At 35.4% G+C, this 13,168-nt stretch overlaps 1 protein-coding gene across 1 annotated transcript; it reads right to left on the bottom strand.

Moving 5' to 3' along the window:
- Positions 1 to 3,244: 3,244 nt before the first annotated feature.
- On the bottom strand, positions 3,245 to 13,105 carry LOC112044618 (5-methylcytosine rRNA methyltransferase nsun-4). Its single transcript, XM_024080505.2, has 10 exons — positions 12,920 to 13,105; positions 12,644 to 12,830; positions 11,226 to 11,472; positions 10,096 to 10,274; positions 8,942 to 9,070; positions 7,795 to 7,978; positions 6,877 to 6,997; positions 5,790 to 5,914; positions 4,848 to 4,985; positions 3,245 to 3,483 (listed from the first exon to the last, which is right to left on the bottom strand). The coding sequence occupies exons 1-10, from the start codon at positions 13,004 to 13,006 to the stop codon at positions 3,336 to 3,338; spliced, it is 1,545 nt and encodes a 514-aa protein (XP_023936273.2). The 5' UTR covers positions 13,007 to 13,105; the 3' UTR covers positions 3,245 to 3,335.
- Between the last annotated feature and the right edge of the window lie 63 nt (positions 13,106 to 13,168).

Consider the following 13,168-nt stretch of genomic DNA (forward strand, 5'->3'; position numbering starts at 1 on the left):
CTATCTATTAGTTCTACAATTAGTTATGTTTAGTGCCTACAATTTTTTTTTTTTTTTGTTTATTGTAATTGTTTAATTATTATTAATAACTTATGTGAATTGTTTAATTTTTAATTTATTTTATTTTTTCTAAATTTTAATTTATTTGAATTTTTAATTTCAATTTATTTGAATTGTTTTAATTTTAATTTAATTGCTATTGAATTGGTTAATTTTAATTTTTTAATTTCAATTTATTTGAATTGTTTTAATTTTAATTGATTATTTTTAATTTATTTTGTCTGTTTAATAGTAATTTTGTAATATAATATCTATTGTTGTAGTTAGATACTATTTATGATTGCTCGGGAAACGAATTGGGAAACTGTAATGTTTCTCTTGCCATATTTCATGTAAATAAATAAATAAATAAAATCACTGCAAAAATGATCCGAATTTAGTTTCACCATGAGTGCACACATGCATAATTTTGTGTTTACTTATATATTCATGTGTATATAGTTTTTACTTTAGACAATATTAAGGTATCACTTGTTTAAAAATAACTTTCGTTCTTTACAATGCGACTAAATAAAATTAAGACAATTAGCCACTTTTGTCGGCCTCAGTTTCAGACGCGCTAATAACATGTTTCTAGTATAAAATCTTTGCTATTAGTCGTTGTCTAAATATATTGCCATGGAATTATGTTTTGTGACACCACTTATCGTAAGTGATATTTTTTCCTAATAGTATAGTTGCAAAATCGAATTCTTTTATTTATTTTATAAGCATTTTGAAAAATAAGTCTGTCTGTAGATTCTGCCATCTGTTTGGAAGTCAGATCATATTAAGAACCAGCAAATGAGTTTTCAAAAAAATGGCTTTTAAACTGTTTATCTTATCAATATATTTTACTGTTGAAAATAAAACTAAAATATATACAATATTTTTAAGTTTACAAAATAATATAAAACGAAAAAAATAAAACAAATATTATTCGAAGTACTTATAATAGTTACTTATTGTAGTAATAACTTATAATTATTAATAATTACCTTTTATTCATGTACTTAATCCGGCTTTTATATTATGTGTACCTAGATATACATTAAAATAATATTTTTGAAATGTATATACATGAGTATATATGTACATGATTATACATATTTTTTTATATTACGTATATATTTTATATAATATGTATTTCGTTATTAAGGTAATATATTATGTAAAGTCCGGTCGCTCAGAGATTGCGTTTCTGACAGGTCGTGATCGAATTGGCGATGCAACATGAGAGTGAGAGAGAGGCAAAAAACCGACCCAATTGTAATTGAATATGCTTGTCCCATTCGCACCACCTGTGAGAAACGCAATCTCTGAGCGGCCAGATTTTAGGCAATGTTACATAAGACACAAAGTCATTATAGTACTAGTATCTAGCTTGTGTGTAGTGTGTCCAAGCGGAAGTCGTGACGTCACAATGAAATATTCTCCAATAGTATTTCTACTTTCGGAAGACAGTTTGACTTTCGATGTAATAAAGTCTACAGACAAGCGTTTGACAGGTGCGCATATAAAACTGAAGGAGCATTGGTAAAGTCCGGCCGCTTAGAGATTGCATTTTTGACAGATAACATAAGTCTTTTTCGACTAGTTGGACGGGAATAAGAATCTTTCTTTTTATTCTTTACAAGTTAGGCCCTTGACTACAATGTCACCTGATGGTAAGTGATGATGCAATCTAAGATGGAAACGGGCAAACTTGTTAGGAGGAGGATGAACATCCACACCCCTTTCGGTTTCTATACGACATCGCACCGGAACGCTAAATTGCTTGGCGATACGTCTTTGTCGGTAGAGTGGTAACTAGCCACGGCCGAAGCCTTCCACCAACAGGCCTGGACTAATTAAGAAAACCTCAATCGGTTCAGCCGGGCTCAATCGAATCCAAGACCTCCGTCTTATTAATCCACCGCGCATACCACTGCGCCACGGAGGCCGTCAAAGTCAATTTAAAAATAAGATATAGCAAATATCTATACTAATATAATAAAGCTGAAGAGTTTGTTTGTTTGTTTGTTTGTTTGATTGAACGCGCTAATCTCTGGAACTACTGGTCCGATTTGAAAATTTTTTTTAGTGTTAGATAGCCCATTTATCGAAGAAGGCTATAGGCTATATATTATCCCTGTATTCCTACGGGAACGGGAACCACGCGGGTGAAACCGCGTGACGTCAGCTAGTTCGTTTATAAAAAAGACAAAAATGGCATTATCCGTTAATTGATAGACACTCAATGTATAAAATAATTTAGATATAGACGAATAAATATTAAATTAAGTATTTTTTTACTAATAAAGCTTTATGAGCCAGAATCTCTAATGATAGCCACTGACGATCAAATAAACTCATATGCCTGCAGCGCTAAGCGTGCTGCGTGACACCATGTCGATCGCGACCAACACACGATCAGTTGTATCGGACGTCAAGCCTTAGCGCTGCAGGCATGTGAGTTTACTTGATCGTCAATGCCTGACAGAACATGGGCTATGTATATCCTATTTTAATATTTACATTTCATAATGCAAATTTTAAATAAGCATTTTATAGCTGCTTTATTTGCGAATATTTATTATGCATTTACTATTTTTGTATAAAAAGTTTTTTGGGTGTTGTAATTATATTTGTATTTTTTCAATACTCAAAGTAATTATAATACAAAATAAAATATGTAAATGTATTTACGTATGATTTTTTTCATTTTATAAATAAATGGCTTTAAGTGATGGATGGTTGTTTTATTGAAATCCGAAGTAAGAAAAAGATTATTAAAAAAAAAACAGATTTCTATAATTATTTTTTTATTTATATATATATATATCATACATTTTGTATGGTAACGTTGACACTTATGTGTTGTGACATGTCGTGATGGCTTCTAATGTGTCGCGTACAAAATGTATAAGCCGATTCTGTTCTGATGCGTCACAACACGACACGTCAGACAAATGTAAATCCGACTTTAATAAAAAGAAAAATACATTGTTGACCAATAGCTGCGAAAACGAAAGTATCGCTCGCTCTTTCGTCGATTGGACATTTTATATTATTTTTATTTACTACAATTTATAAAAATATTTATGAACAATTCAAATTCTATACTTTAAAAAACGGAGAGGAGACTTGAGCAATGAGCCGAATATAGGTTGATAATGATGATTTTAAAAATGAATTTTAAGGTATTCAATAAAGCTAACTTGAATTTGAAAAAAAATGTTTATTTTACACAACTTAATTATTATTTACACATTCTTATTTTTAAAGAATTACCTTATTTTAATGTTAATTAGAATTCACTTAATTCTAACAAGTCTGGCGACGTAGGCGGGCCCATAATTGGCAGCTATGTCAGGCAATATCAGCTGCCCGTACTTCGGTTTGACGAGCCCTGCTCCTAACTTCAGTGTGCTGCTTAGTGCGTGGAACGGCCCTGACATATCCCTGGAACAAGATATTTTATTTTAATTTATACTGTAAAACTAGGCCATATTCGGCTCACTGCTGAGCACGAGTCTTTTTTTTTTATTCTTTACAAGTTAGCCCTTGACCACAATCTCACCTGATGGTAAGTGATGATGCAGTCTAAGATGGAAGCGGGCTAACTTGTTAGGAGGAGGATGAAAATCCACACCCCTTTCGTTTTCTACACGGCATCGTACCGGAACGCTAAATCGCTTGGCGGTACGTCTTTGCCGGTAGGGTGGTAACTAGCCATGGCCGAAGCCTCCCACCAGCCAGACCTGGACAAATTAAGAAAATCTCAATCTGCCCAGCCGAGGATCGAACCCAGGACCTCCGTTTTGTAAATCCACCGCGCATACCACTGCGCCACGGGGGCCGTCAAAGTATCTTAGAATGTGAGGGGTTAGGCCAATAGTCCACTACGCTGGCCCAGACTTCACACACGCAGAGAATTAAATAAAGGTAATATAAGGTATAATTTCAGGTATGCAGGTTTCCTCACGATGTTTTTCCTTCACCGTTTGAGACACGTGATATTTAATTTCTTAGAATGCACACAACTAAAAAGTTGGAGGTGCATGTCCCGGACCGGATTCGAACCTACGGAATCGGAGGCAGAGGTCATATCCACTAGGCTATCACGTGTCTCAAAAAATCAACATACATTATTTATTGTATTAAAAATAAAATAATATCTTTTATTTGAACATAAATAAAAAATGTCGTAAAACGTTGTAGAAAACTTTTTCTGATAAAGTAATGATTTCATTATTAAATTAGAATTACCAAGATTTTTTTATATATAAATAAATTAACCATCCCTTTAACAAGACAGCTGTTGTATTTTATGGATGGTAAAAAGGTGTATGAAGTCTGAAAGTGGTGTCAATGACTGAAAAGTTGATGAGTTGATGAAGTTGTTATCTTAGTACAGGCATGTGATGCGAAGCAATGAAAGTATTGAGAAAAGTCATAGTATAGATGGTTGAAGTATGCGAGGATGTTTGTAAAAGCTCATTCGTTATAAGTGTGAATATGAAAGGTTGGCGGCACCTGTCGGCGACCACTATCCCGTGGTACTGGAAGGTCGCCCTACGCGAAGTTAGCGACACGTGCATATCTGTGATGATAAAAGGTTGGCCGCACCTGACAGCAGCCCGTGACTCTGAAAGGCCGCTCTGCGCGGGGCTAGTTACACGTGCATAGCTAATATTATTAGTGTGATGATGAAAGGTTGGCAGCACCTGACGGCAGCCACTACCCCATGGTACTGGAAGGCCGCCCTGCGCGAGGCTAGCGACACGTGCACATTTATTATTGTGAATATGAAAGGTTGACGGCACCTGACAACAGCCACTATCCCGTGACTCTGGAAGGCCGCCCTTAGCGCGGCGTGTACTGCGCCGTCGTTCTGTGCGGGGCTCAGCGAACACGTGGAGTACACTACGGCCCCGCCGACTCTCACCACTCGGAGGGCGTTTCTACAAAACAATCATCATCATCATCATCATCATCATCATCATCAGCATCATCAACGGCCTCCGTGGCGCAGTGGTATACGCGGTGGATTTACAAGACGGAGGTCCTGGGTACGATCCCCGGCTGGGCCGATTGAGATTTTCTTAATTGGTCCAGGTCTGGCTGGTGGGAGGCTTTGGCCGTGGCTAGTTACCACCCTACCGGTAAAAATGACGTACCGCCAAGTGATTTAGCGTTCCGGTACGATGCCGTGTAGAAACCGAAAGGAGTGTGGATTTTCATCCTCCTCCTAACAAGTTAGCCCGCTTCCATCTTAGACTACATCATCACTTACCATCAGGTGAGATTGTAGTCAAGGGCTATCTTGTAAAAAATAAAAAAAAAATCATCATCGTCAATCATTATCATCATATCAACCAATTAAAAGTAATTAAATGTAATTACGCCTAAAGAACAAACAAATTTAAACAGAAAGATTTTCTACTTTTTATCATTTCTACAACAAATAAACAGAGGATCATCAACACTATACTTCTCAGACTAATTACATAAGGATCTGCCTCGCTAGACGTTACTTTCTTGTCAAAGTATGATACAATAGTGAATAGTTTCATAGTTGTAATCGGTTAAAGAGCATAGTAAAAATACCTTTTTGGGTAGTTAAATGCTGTAAAAAACGGTCAAAAACTTCTAACTTAGTATAGAAGATATCTAAGCTCGTTTTCCTCGAAAAATTACACATAATTTTGTTTGTGAATTCGGGAGTGATACTAGTCCTTATGTAATTAGTCTGAGACTGTACTCACAGCAGTAACTGTGACTGTAGTTCAGGTATCCTCAACCTTTCCTTGACCCGGTCAGCTCGGAAGATGTTGTTCTCGTCTTCCATCACTGAATGTCTGTCTGTCGTGCATGGAACGTCTACCAACACCTGAAACATTAACGTCTCATTATCATCCCTGTAGTAGGGGAGCCTTAATCGGGATGCTAAATTTGCAGTTACTAAAGCGTGATGGGAATTAATTAGATTTGGTAGAATAAATGATAGAAATAATAAATGGTTATATACTTTATTCGCTTACAGAGGTGGGAAACAAAAACAAACTTTAAAGACAATTATTATTACTTTGGCTTACTAAAATTGTCAGAAAACATGAGCGATTATTCTAATATTATTTCACTCAAAATAAGTAAAAAATTTACAGAAATATAAAGGTTTATTTATAACTTTGGTTATTGGGGTTATTTTGTAACTTTGGAAGCCTCCCATTCCATTATGTTACGCTCAAATCGTCAGATTTTCGAAATAAACATTTTTTAGCTATCTAGATATATTTAGATTAAGGTATGTAAGTTTACCAACCTTAATCTAAATCTGACGTGCTGGTTGAATATTACTGAAGTTAGTTTTTGGTTGCCCTAAACATATCCACCAATATTAAGTGCTTACCAACGCATTTTGCGATTCATTTTTATATTATAGATAATTATTATAAGGTGTGAAACAACTAGCGATTTATACCATTATTTTTAATTTGTTTGTTGGTAAACATTATACATCGAGTAGGATGGCTACTGGCAACTAGCTGGTTGTGTTACATTACCATTTCCCAAAATTCGAAAAAAATTATAAATATCTAACTATGGAAACCTCCATTGTGCCTTAGGTACAAACAACAGAATTATCTTTTTTACTTAACTTTTAATAATTTAACATCATTATTACTTGTTTTATTTAGAAAAAGCCCCAGTAAATCTGAAACTAGATAAAGTTTCGAACCGTGACCTCCATTTTTAGTCACGCCTACGTAGACCCCTTTTGAGTCTCCCATGGACCCTTGGGATTCCACTTGGACCACTTTGGAAACCAATGATTTAGCTAGTAGACGGTACCTTATCAAACCCGTGGTCGTCGGTGAAGACCCTGCCATCACGCCGCGTGATCATCACTCGCTCTTGCCACTTGTTGCCTGTCTCGTAGTCCATCAAGTAGTCGCGGAATATCCTTTCTATCCTAATGCGAATAAACATTTTTTTTTATTATTTTCAAGTTAGCCTTTGACTACTCATCTGATGGTAAGTGATGATGCAATCTATGATGGAAGCGTGCTAACTTGTTAGGAGCAGGATGAAAATCCATAACCCTTTCGGTTTCTACACGACATTGTACCGGAACACTAAATCGCTTGGTGGTGCGTCTTTCCCGGTACGGCGGTAGCTAGCCACGGCCGTAGCCTCCCACCAGCCAGATCAGAACCAATTAGCCTCAATAGCTCAACGGTAAGAGCGGTTGGACTCATCACCGAGGGGTGGTGGTTCGATCCCCGCCCCGTTGGTCTATTGTCGTACCCATTCCTAGCACAGTCTTTCCCAACTAGAAAGAAAGAAAGAAAGAAAAATTCTTTATTACAGCATTAACTAGTTGAAGGGGAATGGGAATATTGGTCATATTATAAGAGACCACTCCTAGCAGTCTTTCCCGACTAGTTGGAATTGAATGGGAATAGTGGTCATATTATAAAAGATACGGCAAATATTTTTTAAAGAAAACAGCCCAAACGGGGATCGAACCCAGAACCTCCGTCATATAAATCCACCGCGTCACGGGTCAATACCACTGGCCCGCAGCGGCGTGCATAAGTTTATTTATCAGGGTATGCACTAGCAAGACAATTTAACCAGACCGGGAAAATATGCATTGGATAAGTATAAACAAAATATTTGTTAGGGTATGCAGTGCTTTTATGCTTGTATGAAGTGCACGCCACTGCTGGCCCGCGAAGGCCGTATGCTCCATGCTGGTAGAGTCACCTGTTGGATCTGGAGATGGAGGCGTCGTTGCAGACGAGCACGTCGGGCAGCAGCGTCTGCAGCGCGACTAGGGCTTTGCCCCCCGGCGCCGCGCACAGGTCCAGCACGCGGTCGCCGGGCGCCAGGCATAGCGCCAGCACCGATACTACACTGCCGCAGTCCATCGGGTAGTAGTCGAACACTCCTATAATACAATAGGTTGATGAATAAGTTTTCATTAACCGACTTCAAAAAAAAGGAGGAGGTTCTTCGACGCGTATGTTTTTTTAATGTTTGTTACCTCATAATTGCGTTCATTTCTTAACCGATTTTGAAAATTCTTTTTTTGTTTAAAAGAGTTTACATCCAAATTAGTCCTATTTAATTTTCATGAAAATTGGTTTAGTAATTTTGTGTTAAAACGAAAATAACGAAATTTCCCGTACTGTAGCGCTATCGTTTACTATGCTAGGACTAAAAACAGAAATAAAAGTATTTTAACAAAAAAATTAAACCGACTTCAAAATCACAAAACGAAAAAGTGAAAAATAACATCGTGCTTTTATTTCTTTACAAGTTAAGCCCTTGACCACAGTTTCACCTGATGATGGAATCTTGGTTGGAAGCGGGCTAACTTGTTAGGGTAGAATAAAAATGACACTCCTTTCAGATTACACAATATCGTAACAAGCTACGGCCGAAGCCTCCCACCAGCCAGACCTGGATTAATAAGGAAAACCTCAATCGGCCCAATCGGGTATCGAATCCAGGACCTCCGTCCTACGTCCTACGTCCGATAGGTTTTCAATACTTAAAAAATTAGATTTAGACTGAAAAGTATCATCATTATTGATTTTAAAAATTTCTATAATTTTTGAAGTAAAAGATTTTATTAGCACGTTATTTCATTATATAGTTATGGGATATACATAACTTTAATATTCAATCAGTTAAAGCCTTAAAGCGATCATAAATCAATTTTCTCAAAAAAAAAGTGTCTTCATTTATGCATGTCCACAGTAGTGAAGAAAAATTGACGTCCATACTTAAAGGTTAACTTGTCCTTAAATAATAAATTATGAAACATCCTCCCTATTACACTAATATTATACAGACGAAAGTTTTCTATGATGATATTAACAGGACGGATCAGGGCAAGTAACTTCACCTGTGCTACATCTCTTGGGCTCAGGAAACCTGTCATATTCACTGTTCATCTCATACGTCATCACCTTCAGATGCTCCGGGTAAGTGAACTGTGTCTCTGGCTCTATCACTAATGGAAAGTCTTTGTCTCCTATAAAAGTAAATAATAATAACTGTTATTATCTATAATATAATAAAACATAGTTTTTATCAGTCTGTCTATTCATGATAAACTTGAATACTACTGGACCAATTTTCATGCAATTTTCACTAATAGATAGTAAGGAAGAAGGGTACTTAAAACTTGTCAATGTTTTATGTAAATTGGTTGTAATATAACAGTATATATGGTTGTAGTAGTATGTAAGTATTATAAATAAAATTAATCAACCCACTTATAAGCACTCATCAAAGACACTGTTTAATCGTTTCTAGAACAATAACCTGCTTGGTGAAAAAAGTCTGCAATGGCATAACAACCAAAGCTCCATAGACCAAAAAGTCAATAACTCGAAAAACACTGTTTAACATTTAAAGTTTTTGTAAATATAAATATTCATAACTTTTTTTTAAATATCTTTGTGTACATAACCTTAATTTAAAGATACTTTATCAGAGTTCGTTTTTACTAGCAATATAAAACGAAAATCGTTTAATAACAAAGAAAAGAAAAAATATATTTACTAATGATTTTTCTCTATAAAATCACTGATTTAATTGTTGACCAAAATGAGTGATTTTCACTCTTTTTAAAGTAAACAGCCACTGGTTTAGGTAGTTTTGAACTGACTGATATATTTACGAAATTTGCAGGTTTTAACTGTATGACCTATTAAATAATATTTTTCACTTTCGTCTGTTGCATTGAGTTATCTAAATTTTCGTTAAGTGTATAATAATTAACTAACTTTAGTTAATTCTCCGATTACGCACTGGGTTCCAAAGGATAGACATAGTTACTTTGCACATTTCATAAAACAAAAACTATGGCAGCTACAAAAACAATGGTTAGACAGATGTTTAGAGAAAAAAATAATAACTCAAAATGACATTTTTGGGACTTGGTGACTTTATGCTCTACATGGATGATATATCTATCTTTTAAGGATAGCTTACTCTACCCTTTCTATCCTTATATAATTAATTATGTGCCATAATATATAATAAGATACATACTGTTAGTCATAAAGGAGTAGTGCAGTGATTCTGGCACCCATTCATCTAATCCCTTCAATTTAGTTGCAGGCACATATTGATACAGAGCCTCAGTGGATAAGCCCATTGATGGTTCAATTATTCTAGAATGATCCAACTCAGCTTCTTCTAATGCTTGATTAAGAGTGGGAGCTGATTTGCTGTGAATATGTTTAAAATTATTTTTTAAAACATCAATAAACCAAATCCCAGTGGATTCGCCTCTGCCTTTGATTTGGAGGGCGTAATTTCGTAACATGACGTACCTCAAATGGCGAAGGAAGAACATTGTGAGGAAACCTGCATACCAGAGAACTTTTTTTAATTCTCTATGTGTGTGAAGTCTGCCAATCCGCATTGGGCCAGCGTGTTGGTCTATTGGCTTAACCCCTCTCATTCTGAGAGGAGACACATGCTCAACAGTGAGCCAAAAATAGGTTGATAAGGATGATGAACAAATAAATCAAATAAACACTTTTAATATGATGCAAGAGCTTGTAAAACTGTATCTTGAAAGAAAGATTAATTCAATGTTGAGATGAAAAAGAGAGCAGTATTTTCACCTCTGCCAATATTGGTTGACAATGTCTTTTAAAATCCTAGGCCTATTGATGGGCCATTTGCATAATTCATTATCATAATAAATAATGTGACTATAAAAAAGGCAACCTTCAACCTTCAGTATGGTTGTGGAGAAGGGATTATAATATTTATTTTTATTTTTTTTTCCACATTTATATTATTTTATTTGTTAACACATTATGGGACAGAAAAGTGACTTAGGTACTCACAAGTTTTATTTTTGTCATTGGACATAATATAAGTGACAAAACTCTTGCCCGAGCACCAAAGTATGAGGCTGTGTAAACAGCGCGCTCATAGATTGTCTCGCCACTAGCGTTCAACACGTCGAGGTATGAGACAATGAACGAGGCACGAGTGTAACTGAGCTATCAGACTAATCCTGCAATGAGTACCTACATTTTTCATTTCTTTAGTGGTCCCTTGTGGATTTAAGAACCTCCTTTTAGATCTGTCTTATACTCATAATCAAAGAATTAAGTAAAAATATGATAAAAACAATAATCTGAATGAAAATTTTGTTTACTTACCGGTCTTGTTTGTCTTCATTTTTTGGAGTACTTCCTAAAACTCTATCATCACTTAACTCTAACTTCTCAGGTACATTTTCTCCTTGTCGGTAAATATTGGAAATTTCCTCACTTTGCAATTTGGCTATGTAACTATCAAAATTGTTTATCTCTGTACTTTGTTCTGGTGGTGTTTCATTTGGTTGTGGGTTATATTTATCGTGAAACTCTTTCTGTATTGACATTAGATTTTTGAGACAGTGAGCCCCTGAAATAACAATGAAATGAATTCACAAATCTCCCAAAAACCATGGTTTTTTTTGGGTTAAAAATTTCATGTGTTAATCCAGGAATTGTTTTAAATTACAGCCAGTATTTGGTCATTAGTTGCAGTGTGAAGAGGAAAAAACTTCTATACAAACATCCATACAAACTTTTGCATTTATAATATTAGTAGGATAAGTAGAAAGTAGGATATGGTCAAGATCAAGAGATATTGTGAAATACAAAAAAATTGTTGTTTTATTGTTAGTTCCTATTTACAGCAAAATCAATAAATAAAATAATAACAATCTTAGCTCTTCCTTTCTTTCCCAGTCCCCGCTGTCTGCCTTGTAATTATAATAAAGCAGTCACCTCAGACTTGGTCTGTATGAATATCCATTACCCATAGAATTTTCATTTTAATAAAAAGTTTGCTCAACAACTCACCTTAAAATGGTCATTCTCTCATGGTTAACCTCACCTCATAAATAAAAACTGACATAAGTCTACTTTTAAGTTGTAGGAGACAAAGCAGGGTAGGGAATCTTTGTATAGAAATCTGTTCTTTAAAAGTCAGGCTAGGTTCACACAGCACTGTCCTGCAAGTTTTATTAAATATACATCTAAACATAATTACTGTGTAAATTTTTTAGCACTATTAACATAGTGTGAATTGTTCTATGAACAATGCATATGCTATTATTTATTCGTTAAGACATATACTTTAAAAAAAACGTGCAGGGCAATGTTGCGTGAATCTAACGGTAAGGGTGTCTCATACAATTTTTTTTATTACAAATATTGCAGACAAACATTTCTGCCAGCAAAATATATCTATAACTTGCTTAAAAACCTTGGCCTCTAGAACTGCAGCAATATACTATATTCTATATACTATATACTAGAACAGGTATCCCATGCTGCTCTATTAGGATCTTACCAAATTTGGCTAGGCAGGAAGAACAACACAAGCGGGGAAGGGGAGTGTTAATCAATTGTCAAGGAATGCCTTAACCCTACATCCATTAGTCACAAGTCCTGGATTTCGCTCGGAGTTTTTTTTTCTCTCTGCCACGCGTTGGAACCGGCACCCGCACCGTGGATCCATAGATTGCTAAGATATTCTCAACACAAGAGTCTTTTTGTGAGTGAATGTAATAATAATTATATATTACCTCTGTTAGAAAGATAATCCATGGTCTGTTCCGTGTCGCCGTAGTTGTTAACCACTGCTACGTACTTGGACCTACGCAATAGAGCCTCTCGCAACGGCTCCCATTGTTTACCGAAAACGGAGCCGTAGAACTCATCGAAATGGCTTAACGCTTTGTACTTTGGGCCAGACTTCTTTTTTAATTTCGCCTAGAGATGATAATCCATGTTAAAAAGTTATATTATAATATTAATAGGTAGAAGTAAACACAATTGTAAGTATTCAATTTTCAACTTACCCAATGCGTTTTGGATTTAAATCTTGTTTGTAAAACTAAATAAGCATTTATTGGCGTACCTCTCCAGATATTCGAAATTGTTATCATTGTTATTATTTATGTTGAATTTAAAAATTTATTTAAATTTTTAGGTTATTTTGAGTTTTGACTTTTCGTATTTGACGACTGACGTCTGTCTATATTGACAGTTGACATTTTACTTTTGGTTCAGTAACTGAATTGTATGCTAATTATGTAATTAAGTAAGCT

Source organism: Bicyclus anynana, chromosome 19 (assembly GCF_947172395.1).
Source record: "Bicyclus anynana chromosome 19, ilBicAnyn1.1, whole genome shotgun sequence".
Classification (NCBI taxonomy): domain Eukaryota; kingdom Metazoa; phylum Arthropoda; class Insecta; order Lepidoptera; family Nymphalidae; genus Bicyclus; species Bicyclus anynana.